This window comes from Apodemus sylvaticus, chromosome 8, assembly GCF_947179515.1.
Source record: "Apodemus sylvaticus chromosome 8, mApoSyl1.1, whole genome shotgun sequence".
Lineage (NCBI taxonomy): Eukaryota > Metazoa > Chordata > Mammalia > Rodentia > Muridae > Apodemus > Apodemus sylvaticus.
The window spans coordinates 72,010,767-72,029,401 of NC_067479.1; the positions used below are offsets into that span (position 1 = coordinate 72,010,767).

General features: G+C 47.9%; 1 protein-coding gene across 1 annotated transcript; it reads left to right on the forward strand.

Moving 5' to 3' along the window:
* The first annotated feature begins 4 nt into the window (after positions 1-4).
* Positions 5-7,143, forward strand: Dhrs1 (dehydrogenase/reductase 1). The gene is made up of 9 exons (XM_052191403.1): positions 5-196; positions 549-719; positions 2,362-2,505; positions 2,673-2,752; positions 4,914-5,046; positions 5,337-5,483; positions 6,185-6,254; positions 6,553-6,633; positions 6,750-7,143. Exons 2-9 carry the CDS (start codon positions 570-572, stop codon positions 6,884-6,886), a joined length of 942 nt encoding a protein of 313 aa, XP_052047363.1. The 5' UTR covers positions 5-196; positions 549-569; the 3' UTR covers positions 6,887-7,143.
* Positions 7,144-18,635: the final 11,492 nt, after the last annotated feature.

The following is an 18,635-nucleotide window of genomic DNA, read 5'->3' on the forward strand; positions in this document are numbered from 1 at the left end:
TTCGCCCTTCCCCCCTTGCGGGTTCCACCCCCGGGTCTGAACTCCAGGGCTAGACTCCTCGACTCTTTCTATATCATCCTCGCCTGCACCTGGACTTCCATCCAGGCACGTACTCCGACGGGGCAAGAATCAAAGTTCTCGAACTTTGGTCTGGCGATCTGGGCAGAAAGAAACTCAGAAGCTACGTCTGCATCAGGTAAGGCTCTGTCCACTTACGGTTCGGGGATTCGCTGGTCACCGTGGGACTAGGCAAGCAACTAGAACAAAGAGCCCTGGACTCTTCGTGGGAATGCCGTTAGACTGCCTTGCCAGATTCCCCACCAAGTTAGCCCCACTCAGAGGTTCGCAGGAGCGCTGGAGAGTCTCCACCCAGTCCTGCGCCTCCTAAAAGGCCAGCCTGGCCTGAGACTTTGACTCAAGTTACCCTTCTGTGAAATTTCTCTCCCTTCAAAGTAGTCCAAGCTTAGCAGCCCCTTCTAGCCCTCAGAGAGATCTGCCTCAGCACACAATCTACAGGATTCCCTCAAAGTGACTCTTTACCTCCACAGATATCACCTTTGATGTGAGTCATGGTAGCACCTATGAAGGGCCAAGTGTGTGTGGTAACTGGGGCCTCCAGGGGTATTGGCCGTGGCATTGCCTTACAGCTATGCCAAGCAGGTGCTACAGTTTACATCACCGGCCGCAATCTGGACACTCTTAGAGCTGCTGCCCAGGAGGTAAGTGACCACCAGAGTTAATCACTCTGATTACTATATCCCCCACCCCCGGCCCCCAGCTAAGCGTTAAGGTTTACTGAGTACCATAAACAAACAATGTAGGATTGAATTTTTCTACCAAGTGAGTATAATGGGAAGAAAAATCTTTCTGCTTGAAAGTTTCAGGTTTTGCAAAGAAAAACATTTGGACTGGTGGCTTCCTCTAATTTAAGCAAGACTTGTTGAACTGTATGTGTTTACTTTTTTGTCGTTTGTTTGTTTTTGCTTTTTGTTACAGAGTCTCTCTACATCTCTAAATGGCCCTTGTTGCCCTAGAACTCACCGTGTAGACTCAGGCTGCCCTCAAATTCCCAGAGATCCTACTGCCTCTGTCTGCCGAGTTCTGGAATTAAAAGTGTGTGTCTCCACTTAGGGTGGTTTTTATTTTTGCATGCATTGAGGTTTTGCCTTCATGTATAACTGTGAGGGTTTTAGATCCTCTGGAAGAGCAGCCAGTGCTTTAACCAATGGGCATATCTTCAGCCCTCTTGAGGCGATCTTAAACAAGTCTTGAATAGAAATTAGGTAAGGAGGTTATGAAAACCACTCCCAGCTACCTAAGCAAAGGGCAAAAGCCAGAGAGGGAGCAGTATAGTTCTTAGAGGCCTTCAGGAGGGGCTGAGGCGCAGGTTAGAGGATGTGCAGACCTAGGTGTGGTCCTGAGCACTGAAAAACAAACAAACAAACAAAACACACAAAAACAAAACCCACTCTGGCAAGAGGGTCGGGCTTCACACACCTTTAATCACAGCACTCAGGAGGCAGAACCTCTCTGAGATTTCAAGGCCTACATAGTGAGTTCCAAACCAGCCAGTGCTACAGAGTGAGACCCTGCATGCCTATATAACCCAGCACTGGAGCGGTTGTGCCAGGAGGATTTCAAGCTGAAGGCCAGCTTGAGCTATGTAATAAGACCCTATCAAAAAGCTTCTAGGCTTTAGTTGGCTTAGATTGGTGATACAGTTAGATGGTTTAAAACGTGTGTGTTTTAGATAGGTCACACTGACTAGACTGAAGAAGTGACTTAAGGGAGAACCCATGAGGTCAGGTGAGCACTTGGAGGCATTGCTGCGGTTTGAGCAAAACAGGAGCAGGACCCGGAGCTCGCCTCTGGAAAATAGCTACTCTCCCCCTCTGAAGCGGGTGGGAGGGTCCCAGTTTTCAGAAGCGAGGCAGGATAGATGGTGGCGGTGGTTTATGCCTAATAGCTCGGTTTTTCACTATGGAGCCAGAGCATTGGTTGAGTGAGGGAAAGAGCTGAGGCTGAGTAAGAAGAGAGTCGGAAAGGACAAAGAGGGCAGTCACTGCTTTCTGAGAGTGGACGCCACGCCTCAGCTCTTGTCTGGGACTTGCAGAATAATTACTAAGTAAGGCCTTGCATATGGTAGCCCTCAGTAAATGCTGGTGTTAAACCTGAATTCCAATCTACCTTACTCTGTTGTGGAAGGTCCCACTACGGTGAGATTCCTAAAAACAGACACCAGAGGGCGCCATTGCATGCCGTGTCCCAGCTGTTGGCTGAGTCCTGAGCTCTCAGTTCCTAAACTCACATGTGTTAGGGAAGTAACACTACTGTGAACTCACACTCGCTGTTCCTCTCCAGGCACAGTCCCTTGGGGGCCGGTGTGTACCAGTGGTGTGTGATTCGAGCCAGGAGAGTGAAGTGAAAAGCCTGTTTGAGCAGGTAGCTCGGGAGCAGAAAGGGCGGCTCGACGTCCTGGTCAACAATGCCTATGCTGGTGTCCAGGTAACCTTTTAACTCAGTCCAACTCCACATTCCAAACCCACCCCCCGAAACCCACCCCCCAAACCCACCCCCCAAACCCACCCTTGAGTCTTTATCTCCATTTGCAGTCCCATTAAGCAGCTCTTTATACCTTCGTGCCAACCAATCACCTTCCTTATGTCTTCTAGGCGATCCTGGACACCAGCAACAAGTCATTCTGGGAAGTCCCCGCCTCCATTTGGGATGATATAAACAATGTTGGACTCAGGTGCGAGCTGCACTGCTAGAGCCTGGGCTCCTCCTGTTCAGTAGCCCCAGAGCCTGCCTGCGCCTTTCCCTAAAAGGACTTTCCTCTCTGTTTTCTTTCATCTCCCTTCCACTCTGTTTATTGCATTTAATTCTGGAGAAGTCCCATGCCTGTGGGTTTGCACCTAAGAATATCACCTCTCTCTCTCTCTCTCTCTCTCTCTCTCTCTCTCTCTCTCTCTCTCTCTCTCTCTCTCTCTTTCTCTGTGTGTGTGTGTGTGTGGGGGGGGGTTTCTGTGCCCACCATGGTGCGTGCAGAGATCTGAAGATAACTCCAGAGAGTCAGTTCTCCTTCCTCACATCTTTCTGTGAGTCTCAGGCTTGAGCTCAGCTTCCAGGCTTGCACAGGAAGCAGCCTTTGCCTCCTGAGCCACCTCAGACCACCTGCGAATGGCAATTTTTGCTTTGTCTCAATGTGTCTTTTTGGTTTGATTTGGTTTGGTTTAGTTTGGTTTGGTTTTTGAGACAGGGTTTCTCCATGTAGCTTTGGCTATCCTGGAGTTCTGTCTGTAGACCAGGCTGACCTTGAACTCAGAGGTTCACCTGCCTCTGCCTCTCGAGTGCTGAGATTAAAGGTGTGCACTGCCTCCCAACTCAGGTTTTTCTAACAAGATGGCAGCCTTGTTAGTCCCAGAAGGAAGGATTCTCTCAGTGTGGCACACAGCCCATGGGCTATGTTTTAAAAAATGGTTAGAAGAAAAGCTCAAATGATTAAAAGGCTAGACCAGCATGTGCTCCTGTCCGTTCTGATCTCTCCACACGTGCCATTATCCTTCCTTCTCACGCATTCTCAGCCCCACTGCCCTCTCCATCTCTCACCCTCTCAGCGAGTTCTCTCTTCCCCAGTTAGTCCGGTCACTTGTTTCCTGTTACCCTCTCCATTTCCCTCCTTCCTCAGAGCACTTCCTCCCTGTATAATTTTAAACCTAGGAGCCACATGTGAGAGATAACGTGGACTTTGCTTTTCTGAGTCCAGCTTCCTTTGCTTAATGGTTTCCAGTGCCAGATGTGGCGGTGAACAACTTTAATCTCAGGAGGCAGAGGCAGGCAGATCTCTGAGTTTGCGGCCAGCCTGGTCCACTAGTATCAGGGTACCCAGGGCTATGTAGAAAGACCCCTGTTTCAAAAATAGTAACCACAATAATAATTGTTTTTTCAGTTATATCCATTCTCCTGAAAATGACATGGTTTCATTTTTCTTATTTTCCCATTAAGTTACTTATTCACTTCACATCCCAGTTGTTCCCCCACCCCTGTTTCGTTTTTCTCTACAGCTGTATAAAATTCCATCTTGTATCTGTACCACCTTCTCCACTCCATTTATTCACTCATTAGTAGATGGACATATAAGTTGGTTCCAGCTCTAGACTATTGTGAATAGGTCAGCTGTAGAAATGCAAATCTCTGTGCGGTTTGTTGGCTTAGAGCCCTACCCAAGAGTAGGGTGGCGGGGTCATATTCTATTTGTTTTTGAGACATCTCCATCTTGGCGCCCATCCGTCCATCCGTGTGCAGCAAGCCTTTACATTTTCAGCAGCAGTGAAGGGACTCCTCTTTTCCCCACACCATCACTGGCGCTTGTGAACTGTTTTCTTGGTAAAAGGCACTCTGACTAGGAGGAAATGGAATTTGAAAGTAGTTTTAATTTACATTTCCCTCATGGCTGTGGTTAATGACCATTTTCTGGGGATTTATTTGCATCTCTTCTTTCCAGAACTTTCTATTCAGCTCATCTGCTTATTTTGTTACAGTCTTATCTAGCCCAGGCTGGCCTCAAACTCACTGTGTAGCCAAATATTCCTGATTCTCCTGCCTTTACCTCCACGGTGCTAAGGTTATAGGTTTATCCCATGAACTCAGCTGACCAGATACATGACTTAACACACCCCTGAACATCTCATGTTTACAGGGCAAGAACCCCTCATTATACGTCATGCATACTCTCTCTTGTCTGCCATTAATCATATCAGGTTTTCCCTTGGAATGGCCGATGCCTGAGTCCCCAGGTCTTCGGTTATTGCTGTGCAGCCTCTGTGCTGACCATGGATTCTGAGGTCTTGGGAAGCAACTGAACCAGCATTTACACAATTCCTTCCTTCTTCTTCTCCCCTGGTCCCTTCTAGAGGCCACTACTTCTGCTCTGTGTATGGGGCGAGGCTGATGGTACCAGCTGGCAAAGGACTCATTGTGATTGTCTCCTCCCCTGGAGGGCTGCAGCATATGTTCAATGTCCCATATGGTGTGGGCAAAGCAGCGGTAAGGACCGGGGCGCAGGAGCTGGGGAGGTATTCCATGGTGTAGACGACTAGTACAGTGCACAATTGTCAGAGTAGTAAGACTGGTGACCTTCCTCTCTCTCTCTGTCCCACACACTGGTCATTTCTTTATGTGGGCCTCCCTGCATCTGCCCGAGTAGGTATCAAATGTGGGAAGATGGTGGCAGAAACATCAGGGTTCTTGAGAAGGATGTGGGCCTGAGGTATCTCAGAGGATGGGCAGGTGGGCAGGTGTCCAGGTTCTCAGTTCTGCCTCCTCTCCCCCCACAGTGTGACAGACTGGCTGCTGACTGTGCCCATGAGCTACGGCGTCATGGAGTCAGTTACGTATCTCTGTGGCCAGGGCTGGTGCAAACAGAAACAGTGAAGGAGTTTATGGCAAAGGAGGAGCAGCCTGAGGACTCTCTGTTTAAGAAGGTTGGTGAGGGCAGGGGAGGGGAGACAGAGAGGAAAGGCCTCTCTGCACTCGCAGGGCCTGGGGTGGCAGTCTGTCTGGAATCCAGCACTCACAAGGCAGGGGATCTGTGTGACTTCAAGGCCAACCTGACTGAGGTCAGGGCCAGCAGGGCTGCATAGTGAGACTACTAACGTGAGGAAGAGTGGTTGTTCCCACCACCAGGTACTTCCTAGGGCAGACAGGGGCTAAGCACACAGCACATTACTTCTTTTAATCCTGTAAAGCAGTTAGTAACTCCATTTTCTAGATAGTGAAACAGAAACCCAGAGAGATTAAGAAACTTGATCCAGGACTGGAAGAGTGGCTCCAGGGGTAGAGCATTTGCTTAGGTGTGCTGACAGACAGAGGCTCAGTCCCTCGCAATGAGAAATGACAGGAAGGAGGAAAATGTGTTCCGTGGTATGTGTCATAACAGGACAGACTGTCTGACACCAAAGCCCACGGTGACCTCCCCCTGATTCATCCTAGAAGGTTCTGACACTAGCTGGGACCCTCTGACCCTTCCATTTATGCATGGGAAAGGGAGCACTAATGCTTTCTAAGACATGGCTGTGCAGGCCCTGCTTGGGGTTTGTGTCTGTCAGGGACAGAAGATGAGAGTGGGGAAGGCACAGGCAGTGCTCTTGGAAATAACCCCTAACTTCTCAACCTATTTTTTTAGATGAAACAAGATTTCTCATCTGCCGAAAGTACAGAAATGAGTGGCAAGTGTGTGGTGGCCTTGGCAACAGGTGATGGCACTGGGTGACAGTGCATCTTTGGGGCGCTCACAGCCAGTTCCTAAATTTGGTTTAGGAGATCACTAGACATTGTTGTCTTTCCTGTCTGTTGGAGCCCAGAGGGTCAGGATTCCTGGTTGGGGTCTGCTCTGAACTGCTGCAGAGTAGTGTGGTCAAGAACCTTTATGTGGACACAGGGAATTCCCGTTCAGGGCTGCAGGGCGTGGCTCAGCCACACCTGTCCCAGTCAAACGTGGTCACTCCGCACCACTCCCAATGCCCACTGTTTTAAGCACACGTGTGCCCACAGACCCCAATATCCTGAGCTTGAGTGGGAAAGTGCTGCCGTCCTGTGACCTTGCCCGGCGCTATGGCCTTAAGGATGTCGATGGTAAGTGCTTACTTTAACCGTTCCCCTGCTCCTTTCCTCAACTTTTCAGCCAGAGTTGGGGTGTCCAAGAAGAAGGAAATAAGGCTCTACTGGCCCTTCTGTAATTCAATTCCCAGGCCGCCCTGTCCGAGACTATTTTTCTTTGGGCTACGCCCTCTCACAAGTCTCCAGCCTGGGATGGCTGAGCTCCTACTTGCCTGGCTTTCTCCGTGTGCCCAAGTGGATGGTCACCCTCTACACCAGCAAATTCTAACTCCTCACCTGCTATCCCAGTCCCTCCACAACCTTGCTCATTGAGGCTCAGGTGGGTGAGGCTGAACAAACCCGCTTTCCCACACACCCGTGTCCTCACCATGAAGAGAAGGTGGCTAGTGGGCATCTAGTGCATTCTGGGGGCTCTGGTAGGTTCTTTGTGCCTTGGTTTTCCCTGTCCCTACATCTTAATATTTTGCTTAAGTATTTACAAGTGCTTATAAATAGAAGTTAATAAAGGTCTCATCTCCCCTTCAATGTGTAAGTTCTCATTCTGCATTAAACTGGTAAATGGTTGAGAAAAAGATTTGATGATGTAAAATTATGTAGGTTCTCAGGCTGAGATGGTTCAGTGGATATACTCGAAGCTGTATGCAGAGCAAACTTGAAGACCAGATTCACATCCCAGAAACCTTGTAAAACTGGATGCAGTAGCAGCCTGTATGTAATTCCACCAAGCCTGTGCACAATAGGAGATGTAAGTGGGGGAATCCCTCAGGCTCTCCTGCCAGCCAGCCTGGTGCACACAGTGATGTGTACACAGTTATGGTGAACAGCTAAAGACTCTGCCAAAACAAGGTAGAGGTGAGTGCCAACAGCCAGGATTGTCATGTGACCAGCACATCTGTATTCACATGCACATGTGAGCACACACCACATAATTACATTAGCTAGGTATATAGTGGTACATGCCTTTAATCCCAGCACTGGAAAGGCAGAGCCAGGAGGACCTCTGAATTCCAGGATAGCCTGGTCTACATAGTGAGTTCCAGGACAAACAGAGCTACACAGTGAAACTCTGTCTCAAAAATTAATTAATTAAAAAATTAAAAGTAGGCCCAGACACACACTTTTAATCCCAGAACTCAAGCAGCAGAAACAGGTAAGTCTGAGGCCAGCCCCCCCCCCTTTTTTTTTGGTTTATTCGAGACAGGGTTTCTCTGTATAGCTCTGGCTGTCCTGGAACTCACTCTGTAGACCAAGCTAGCCTCGAACTCAGAAATCCACCTGCCTCTGCCTCCCTGAGTGCTGGGATTACAGTCGTGTGCCACCACCAGCCCGGCGGGCCAGCCCATTCTACATAGAAAGGTCCAGGCTAGCCAGGGATAGGGAGTGAGATCCTGTCTCAAAACTGAAATGAGAGGGCTGGAGAGATGTTCAGCAGTTAAGAGCACTGACGGCTCTTCCAGAGGTCCTGGGTTCAATTCCCAGCAACCACATGGTGGCTCATAACCATCCGTAATGGGGTCTGGTGCCCTCTAATGGTGTGTCTGAAGAGAGCAATGGGCTACTCATATACATAAAATAGATAAATCTTTATAAATAAATAAATAAATAAAATGAGAATCGGATGTCTGGGTTCTGAAGGGCTCCAGTCTATTGTGAGGCTCTCCTTCAGAGCTGCTCCTGCTCTTCCTCACAAGACCCCTCTCTCCTGCCAGGGGCCAGGGTCTCTCCTACTTACTCTCTGCTTTCACCATCTTTCCAATAATACCTGCTGCCTCTGGGCTTCCAACTCAGGCAGATCCTATGGTGTGTTTAGCTTCCTGGGACTGTCTGATGCCAAGTAGGACTGGAGTAGCCGGTGGTGCTGGCGCCCTCACCCTTCCTCAAGGGACTGTATCACCTGAATGAGTCGTCTTCCGCAGAACTAAGTGCACGAACACTGCAGGGCTGCTTCCCAGAGCAAGGCGCTTCTAAGAAGCCAAGGGCCTTTCTGCAAGGGTGACAGACTGAAGATGTTATCAGGCCCCAAAATAGAAATGCTTCCACGAGAGGTGGGCAGCCATTGTCAGCTGCAGGAAGATTGGCATGATCAGACTTGTAGTAGAGGAAGCTCCCAGGAGCTGAGGTGTGGGCAGAGGGAGAATAGCTTGTAGTCATGAGAGGCTGGCCTCATATCAGTGTCACCAGGAATATGATGATCGTAGGTGTGGGCTGAGGGGAGATTGCAGGAAGCAGTGTCTACAGAGGGGAGCTGAGCCAGAGCAGACTGCTACTGTCCCTGGCAGGGGGACAGTATGCCAGCAGCAGGAACAGAGAATTTTTGAGAAGCCAGCTTGCCTGCGGGCTTAGTCATGACAGGATACCGAGGCGTTAGTTGAGATGTGGCCTACCCTTACCAGAGCAAAACATTTGCCTGTTCCTAGATGACGGAGTCCAAGGAGGGATGGTAGTTGTCAGAGGTAATATAGCCTGGACTTCCAAAGCTTTTGAAAAGCATACAGTGGAAAGTGTCCTATCCCTGTCTCCTAAGTACCCCAAGCCCAGCCCCGAGGTAACCATGGGGAGAACCCTTCTCTACAGATAGATACATTCAAAGTAGAGAGTTGAAATTGGCACTTTCTCTGGCTGAATGATGGGTGGCATTTTCCAGTGGCGGAGTCCAGGTCTGGCTTTGTACTCCACCCCTTCTGGGTCTTTAGGCAAAAACCTCTGTCATCAGAAACACCCCTGCCCTACCAGCAGGGGGTGACGAGAGGGAGGGCTTGAGAAAGGGTGGGGGGTGGGGGTGGGCGTGGGCTCTGAGAGCCTCGTCTGCACTCCTCACCGGTCACTCACAACATGGATATGAGCAGTGGGCCACACCTCAAGTGACCTTCCTTCTTCTAGACCAATAAATAAGGGGGTACCAAAAATTAGGAATGCCCCAGCCATTAAGAGCACTTGCAGGTCTTGCAGAGAACTGGGTCCAGTTCCCAGCACTCGCATGGCATTGCGGTTCACAGCCATCTGTGAGCCCAGTCCTAGGGGATCTGGTGCCCTTTCCAACCTCCTCATCCATCAGCCATGCAAATAGCACACATACATACATTCAGACAAAACATTCATATGTCTGCATAAAAATAAGCTTAAAAATGACAAGGAACACTCGTCATGGCTGAACCTGAAAGGACAGAAAATAATACAGCCTAACTCTAATGACCCCAAGAAATCAGGAGTTTAAAATGCTATCTCGCTTTATTAGAAACTAGGTAAAAGGTCACATTCCAGAGCCCGCCCTTTGTTTAGACCTAGCAGAAAGGCCTTGAATAGGTGATCCTGGCCCCACAAGGTAACTGGAAATGGACTAAGCTTATCTTGCTTCTGTAAACTGCTTACACCATTACCCCTATGCAGGAGTTCACACAGCTATAGACATTTAAGAAAATAGGAAACTAATTGGTCCACTGAGCACAGGCTCCAATAATTTAAACTGATTAGCCTAAAAACTATGGAGTGGTACAAATCGATTGGCTCGCATTTCTCGGGCTCTCCATGCTAAGAAATGATTGGCTTGTGATTCGCGGGCTTTGTCGTAAACTTATAAAAGCTGTCACAATTCGACACTCGTGGTCCTCAGTCCTCTACCCCTGCGTGGTGTACGGCTGTGGAACCCAGAATTCTGGAATAAAGAAATCCTCATGCTATTGCATCAAGACAGTTTCTCGTGAGTGATTTGGGTGCCGCCTTCCGGGGTGTGGGGTGCTGGGACACCCTCGGTTTTTGGGGGTTTTACAAACCAAACAAGGGATTGAGACTCCAAAGGTTTTTGTTTTATGTTGTTGTTGTTTTGATAGTTTTTCTCTGTGTAGGCCAGGCTATCCTGGAATTCTCTCTGTAGACCAGGCTGGCCTCAAATTCAAAGATCTGCCTGCCTCTCCCAAGCGCTGAGATCAAGGTATGTGCCACCCCTCCCCTACCACGACGCTTATTTGTATTTTTTTCTTATTTGTTTTTAAAGAAGATTTGATTATCTTTTGCTTTACAGCTAATATCCACTTATAAGTATCTACCATATTTGTCTTTTGGGGTCTGGGTTACTTCACTCAGGATGATTTTTTTTCTAGTTCCATCCATTTGCCTACAAACTTCATGATGTTATTGTTTTTAACAGCTGAGTAATACCCCATGGTGTAAATGGACCACATTTTCCTTATCTATTCTTCAGTGGAAAGACATCTGGGTTGTTTCTGGTTTCTGGCTACTAGGAATATAGCTGCTAGGATCCCTGCATATGTTATGGCTGAGTAGCCTGGTGTTCTTGTACAATTTCTAACAGCGTGGGAGTGGGGTGCTGTCTCTGACTCTTTAGCCTTCTTGTGAGACCCGTTTCCTCCTCCTGGCCTGCCTTATCCAACCTTGAGGTGATGGTATGTGCCTGGTCTTATTATAGCTTGTTTGTTTATTCCCTAGAAGGCCTACTCTTTTCTTAGAGGATGTAGGTGAGGGTAGATCTTGGGGAGAGGGCAGGTGCAAGGGGAATGGGGAGAGGGAGGGAAGGAAAACCATTCGGAGTGTAATGTATGAGAAAAAAACTTTAAAATTAAAGAAGATTTGAAGGGGCAGCATGCAGCCATGCGCTTGAGCACACATGTTATGCGTATGCTTGTGCAGGCTGGAGGAAAACCTCCGATGCTATTCAGGGCCATCCAGCTTGTTCCTTGAGACAGGGTCTCCTGCTAGGATCTGGGACTCGCTTATTCAAGTAGGCAGACTGTCTGGCTAGCTCTAGAGATCTCCCGTCTCCATTACCTAGCACCGTGCAGAGTCGTGAGTGCAGCCTCTCCTGGCTCTGTACCTGGGTTCAAACCCAGGTCCTCACACTCGCAGAGCAAGCACCTTACAGACGAGGCCCATCTTTGAGCCTAAGAGTGCAATTTGGAGGACATGTCATTGTCACCCAGTTTCCATCAACTGCTAAAGGCCCCTTTGGGGCCATGAGGAAGGCTGGAGGTCCCTGGTAGTCAAGGGAGGTGATGAGGTAATGTGGATGGGTGGGGCTGAGGCTTCAGACATGGAATCCAGATAGTCACGAAGGAGCCGGAGCCCAGTGAGCACATCTCGGACAGGAGGCTGAGCCCAAAACTGATGTTTTCCGTTCTTTTCCTGGAAATTACCCATCTGGACACTCAAAAACCTTGACACCGCCTTTTGCCACAGACCACCCCAGTCGGGTATGGGGGTCCCTAGGATGAGGGTCCTCGAAGGCTAGGTGGGTAAGGATTCGGCAGTGACAAACAGAAACAAAAACAGAGGCAGTTGGAATCTGAGTGTATTTTGCAGCTCTCAAGCAGAGGTTTTTATGCATTAAAAAAGCAAATATTACAACTCTTAGAAAATGTGTTCAGTGAAGCAATCACAAATACCATCATTATCATTTGGCACAGTAAAGCACAAGAATCAAGCAAACATTACAACTTCGAAAAGATGTATTCAGTGAATCCCAAACTGAACAGGTAACATTATTATTAATATAAATCACCCAAGTATAGCAACTCTGAAAGGATCTATTCAGTGAATCCCAAACTGAACAGGTAACATCATTATTAATATAAATCACCCAAGTATAGCAACTCTGAAAGGATGTATTCAGTGAATCCCAAACTGAACAGGTAGCATCATTATTAATATAAATCACCCAAGTATAGCAACTCTGAAAGGATGTATTCCGTGGGGCAGTCATCCAAGGCTAGTGGCATATTTCCAAGAACAGATTAACAAATCTTTGTGGTCAATTATTGTTTAAAATCTAATGCCTGATTTTTTTTTATAAATCTTCAATGCATAAATTTAAACTATTTTGATTCCTTTTATTTAAGGCTTTCTTTATCATATACCAAAACCCACCTGCGATGACACATGTGTAGCCATATGAAATTTTATTGTTGGGAAAGTTTTTAATCTATCATAATACTATTATATAATTTTGTAAATGATTTATAAAGAAAAGCATTAGTTTCCCCAGAGATAAGGTCGTGTTAGTGACCCCATCTCAAGGGATGGTTTCTTACCCATTATTCTTGCTTAAGATCTTGGCCCAGGCTACCAGGAACCTGTAACTAATAAAAGGAATAAAAGAAAACAAAGCAGATAAGTTGCTATGAGAACTGCGGCTCAAGCCAGCCTGTGGTGGTGCACGCCTGTAATCCCAGCACTCTGGGAGACAGAGGCAGGAGGCTTTCTGAATTCAAGGCCAGCCTGGTCTACAGAGTGAGTTCCAGGACAGCCAGGGCTATACAGAGAAACACTGTCTCAAAAAAAACAAAAATGCAAAAAGCCAAAAAAAAAAAAAAAAAAAAGAGAACTGCGGCTCAATATGTTTGCTCCGGCCGAGAGTTCCACAGCCAGAAGCAGAAGCGTCCTTCTTTTGAATGCTAATGCCTCAGTCTGTAGAATTTGTCACACAGATTCTGCTGGGGTTGGTGTGGCAGCCTTTGAGGTGTCACTCAGGATACCTGGTCCTTTCAGCTCTCTGTTTTTCTGTTCCTGAAAGAAGAAAGCCTCCAGATGGCCCCAGAAAGCCCAGTTCTAGGTGTCGGCAGCGCACACCTTTAATCCCAGCGCTTGGGAGGCAGAGGCAGGTTGATCTATGTGAATTCAAGCCCAGCCTGGTGTGCAGAGTAGAGTGAGTTCCAAGACAACCAGGGTTTCACAGAGAAACTCTACCTTGAAAAAACCAAAATAATAATAATAAAGAAAACCCAGTGCTACCACAGCTGCTCTTCAGTCAACTCCAGTCCTAGGCCTTCTCTCTAGGTTGGCCGGTGCCTTCTGTGAAGCCCCTCTGTGGGACCCTGCTTATCCCCTCCCCCTGCTCCCCCTAACCTGCACTTCACCACCACTGCCTCCACTGGAATATTTCTCTAGCTCAACCTCCCAGTCAGCCCATGTCCATGGTAGCCTTGTCCATGCCCAGCCCAGCCCTGGGCCAGGAGAGACAAGCACTCACTGGCAAGATCACAGACAAAGGTCCAGCTCTCAAAGCGCATTCAGCTATCAAGAAGAAATAAGCCACACTTGGTTGTGCGCGCCTTTAATACTTAGAAGGTAAAGGCAAGAGGTTCTCTGAGTTCAAGGGCAGCCTGGTCTACATAACGAGTACGTAGTGATTTCCAGGACAGCCAGGGCTATGTGGAGAGACCCTGTCTTGGGGATTTAGGGGGAGAATCATGCCAAGACCCTGGGTAGGGTTTAGATGCTAAGGAGCAGGAGGAATCTCCACCAGTCTCCTCCCCTGTTCTAGCGGGTTTACCTTTCTAGGGGGTTATGACATTTATTTCCACCACACCTTTCTCTGGTAAGTTGACCTTTGCCTGTGTTCCTGTCTTCCAGGAACCAAGAGTACCAATGTCCATCTCTGTCTGCCCTGAGCTCCTGCCTGACGTACCTAAGCACCCCCCCTCAAACCCCCAATACATGGTGTGGGTGCTTCTATCTGAAGATCATGTCCACAGAGTCCACTGAGCTGCAAAGGAGCTTAGATTTGCCCCAGGAATGAACAGGGTCTAAGGAGGAGCCAGGATGGATCCAAAGTAAACAACTGAAGTTGAACATGACGGAGCATATATGTCCTCCCAGGACGGGGGTGAGGGAGGCCAGCTTAGGTTATGCATGAAGTTCTGGGTCATGTGCCATTCTGGATGCATAAAGAAGGCCCTGCCTTAAAAATCAAGAGAAATGGGAAAAAAGAAAGAGAAAAGGAAGGAGAGATGGAGAGAGAGACAGAGACAGATGGAGGAGGAAGAGAAATTTCAACACAGGCAGGCATTAAGCGGTTTGGTTTTTTTATTTTTTGAAAGTGGCCTCTATTTTCATTTTTGTGTTTGGTTTTGACCTTTGATTGTAACAACAGATTATGGTTATGTAAGCAAACATTACTAAAGAGGAACAATAAAGAAATCAAAAGTCAGAAATTGTGGGTGATTACAGATAATGGTTTTAAAGCAGTGCAAACAGGAAACAGATCTTGTTCAACACACACAGACCGTTAGGAGAAGAGCTGCTTCTCACTTACAGGAGGGGACTTGTCATTTCAGGAGGTTGCTTCCTTGGGTTTTTAAGACAAGGTATTACTATAGACCTCAGTCTGTCTTGGAACTAGTCCAGGCTGGCTTCAAAGTCCAGATCCTTCTGCCTTTGCCTCCAAGGGCTGGAGTTACAGGCATGCTCTAGGACTTGTGAACGGGAGGTGGGTGCTGAAGTGGAGAGAACATGGGAAGGGCCAAGCAGGAGCTCATCTGGACCAGCGATCAGGATTGGGGTGTGGCCAGGCCAGCCGTGTTTGGAGGTGGAGGACGTCTGGGTCAGGACCCAATCCACAGATACCTGAAGGGGCCTCTTCCTTCTTCTGAGTCCATTTCAAAGGAAGGGCTCTCGGGTCCTTGAGCCAGGCTCCTGTTTGGAAGAGATACGAGATACGTCCACAGCTGCTGCTCTGTTTAATGAATGGCCTAAGAACAGATCGAGGCCTGTGTACCAGGCTGGAACACAAAACAAACCTCAAGCAATACTGAGCTTTCTCAAGAAAGCACTTCAAGGAGAGCTGGGGTCGCCCTAAGACTGCAGCCCTCAGATGCCGGGCAGTATGCTAGACTCCAGTCTTAAGACTCCTAGAGCAACAGGTGCTAGAGAAATGGCTCTGTGTTAAGAACACCGACTGCTCTTCCCAAGGTCCTGAGTTCAAATCCCAGCACCCACATGGTGGCTCACAACCATCCGTAAAGAGACCTGATGCCCTCTTCTGGTGTGTCTGAAGACAGCTACAGTGCACTTAGATAAAATAATAAATAAATCTTTTAAAAGTTTTAAAAGTTTTTTAAAGTTTCCTAGTGCAGGGATTTGAGCAGTATGCTGGCTAGCTTTATCAATGTGACACAAACTGAAAAGAGGGTCAGCTATAAAGAAGAAACCTTATCTGAGTCATTGTAGGGCCCAGACCACTGTGGGCGGTGCCACTCCTGGGCAGGTGGTGCTGGGTTTGTCCCAGAAACAAGCTGAGCAAGGCATGAAAACCAAGCAGTAAGCAGCCTTCTTCCTCCATAATCTCTGCTTCGGCTCCTGCCTCGGCTTCCCTGGGAATGATGGACTCCAGTGTGTCAGTGTAAACTCAAACCCTTTCCTCCTCAAGTCACTTTTGGTCATGATGATATCACAGCAGCAGAAAACACACAGGACACACAGAGCTCCCTGTGCCAAGAGGTCTGCGTCTCAGCGGGCTGCTGTTGTCTGCTGCCCTCACCCCACAGCACCCGGGGACTCAGCCGAGGCCAGGTATGGGAGGTGAGCGGGTTTCCCTAGCCAGGGTTCAGCTCCAGGCTCAGCTTAGAGTTAAGCCAAGGAATTACAGTTCTGGCTGCCCTAGAGTATCAGGAGAGGAACTAACTGGAGGCTACCTGCATTTAACTTGATAACAGGGAATCAGGAGAAGCCCTTTCCCTGGACCTGCAAGGAATGTTGGGAAAGAGGCAGAGAGAAAAAATGGGGCACCTTCATGTAACCTCTGTCAGCGAGTCCTATGCTGGGTCAAGTGAGGAGGTCTTGGAGTTCCTCTTGTTGGAGAGGTAGTTCCAAAAGAAACACAAAAGCAGAAACAGATATGGCCTGTGCCTCCCTCAAAGGGCCTGGGCCTGAGGAACATGGGCGACTCAACTTCACTGTCTCTTTAGCACAAAGGAACAGCCAGAGTTTATTAGGAGCTTGCAGTGACTACCTAGATCTTGTTGGGTTTGGGATGGAAGTCGAGAAAACTCACTTCTGACTCAGAAGCTTAAAAATGAATGCTTTATAGCCAGAAGCTGGAAAGAACCCAGATGTCCCTCAATGGAGGAATGGACACAGAAAATGTGGTACATTTACACAATGGAGTACTACTCAGCTATTAAAAACAATGAATTCATGAAATTCTTAAGGCAAATGGATAGAACTAGAAAATATCATCCTGGGCTGGAGAGATGGCTCAGCCGGTAAGAGCACCGACTGCTCTTCCAAAGGTCATGAGTTCAAATCCCAGCATCCACATGGTGACTCACAACCATCCGTAAAGAGATCTGACACCCTATTCTGGTGTCTGAAGACAGCTACAGTGTACTTACATGTAAAAATAAATAAATAAATATTTAAAAAAAAAGAAAGAAAATATCATCCTGAGTGAGGTAACCCAATCACAAAAGAACACACATGGTATGTACTCGCTGATAAGTGGATATTAGCCCAAAAACTCAGAATACCCAAAGTACAATTCACAGACCACATGAAGCTCAAGAAGAAGGAAGACCAAAGTGTGGATACTTCGGTCCATCTTAGAAGGGGGATCAAAATCCCCATGGTTCACAGCCAACCAATGGACTGAGCACAGGGTCCCCAATGGAGGAGCTAGAGAAAGGACCCAAGGTGCTGAAGAGGTTTTCAGCCCCATAGGAGGGACAATAATATGTACCAACCAGTACCCCCAGAGCTCCCAGGGACTAAACCACCAACCAAAGAATACACATGGAGGGACCCATGGCTCCGGCTACATATGTAGCAGAGGATGGCCATTTCAGACATCAGTGAGAGGAGAGGCCACTGGTCATGTGAAGGCTCAGTGCCCCAGTGTAGTGGAATGCCAGGTCAAAAAGTGGGAGGAGTTGGTAAGCAGGGAGGGGGGGATAGAGGGTTTTCGGAGGGGTAACAAGGAAAGGGATAACATTTGAAATGTAAATAAATCAAATATCTAATTTTAAAAAAATGAAAGTTTATTTTCTGAGCCCTCAGGGAGGTGGCCAGTTCAGGATCTGAACCATATCCCCAAAGGGAGATTGTAAAACACTTTTAAAGGATTGGAACACAAAGTGAGGGGGGTCGCTGGGGAGAGCTGCAGTGTTATTTAATTGTATTTTGATATTTGGGGTTAAGCAGTGATGTACCTGTTGGAGACTGGACCGTATTCAAGGCACTTGGCTTCAGGGTCCTTAATTCATTCGTCTAGACAGTAGGTCCAGAGCTCAGAGTGACAAGGGGACAAAGGAATGGGCCAGCTGCACGTGATTCATTAGTGCATAGCAGGCAATTGGGTATATATATTTATAACCTATACACCTTGGTTTAGATAACAGCAGTTTCTATATTCCTTTCCAGTTAACAGACAGGTTAAGAATACATTTGGAGAAATGGAATAGATATTCATTCTTAGGCCTGGGAACATGAACTTTTTGACCCTGCCAGCAAGATAGAGTTGTCCCTGAGATGTCTGCACTCAGACAGCTGTTTACAACAGAAGCAAACTGTTCAGCTGCAGGGCCGTCCCCAGCTCTCGAGGGCTTGGGGCTCTGCCCTGTGATTAAATGGAGACTGAACATGGAATGGTGGTACTTAGAGTCCATCTCTTTTACTCGTTCCCAACAATCCCACTCCATTTTTCGAACAAGTCTCCAGTACCACTCATTTCCCAGGGCCCTCAGGCTCCCAGCCCACCTCCCAGGCCCATTTCTGCCCACCATAATTCATCCTGTAAAGTCCATCTCTGCCTTCTAGAAGCTTCTGGGTTTTGGTTTTTTTTTTTTTTTTTAACCTTGTTTTTCCCCCCTTCTGGGAACTTTTTTCCTGTGACATCTGCTTGGGTCTTGACTAGTATGAGAGACGTGGATGTCCTTATCCATTTCCTAGGAGACACTGAGAAACCCTACCTCAAGCCAGCACTGAGTCTTGGGGCTCTCATTCCTACTTCCCCTGTTGCTACCCTCCCCACACAGAAGTCTATATCCTGAAGCACAGAACCAAATAGTGCTGAGCTATTCAGAGAGTGGCTAACCTCAACCCCACAGGTCCAGCGAGAACCAATGATGGTAGGTTGGCAACCTGAGGCAGGATCCTTTCCTAGGAGCCATCCTGCCTCCTAGACCTTGTCAGTCCTTCTTGCCTGCTCAGGGAGCTGGAGATTGGGAATTGAGGGTTGACTGGGGATTTCCCAGTCAGTAGGGCTATCAGCTGTAGGAGCCATGAGCGTCTCT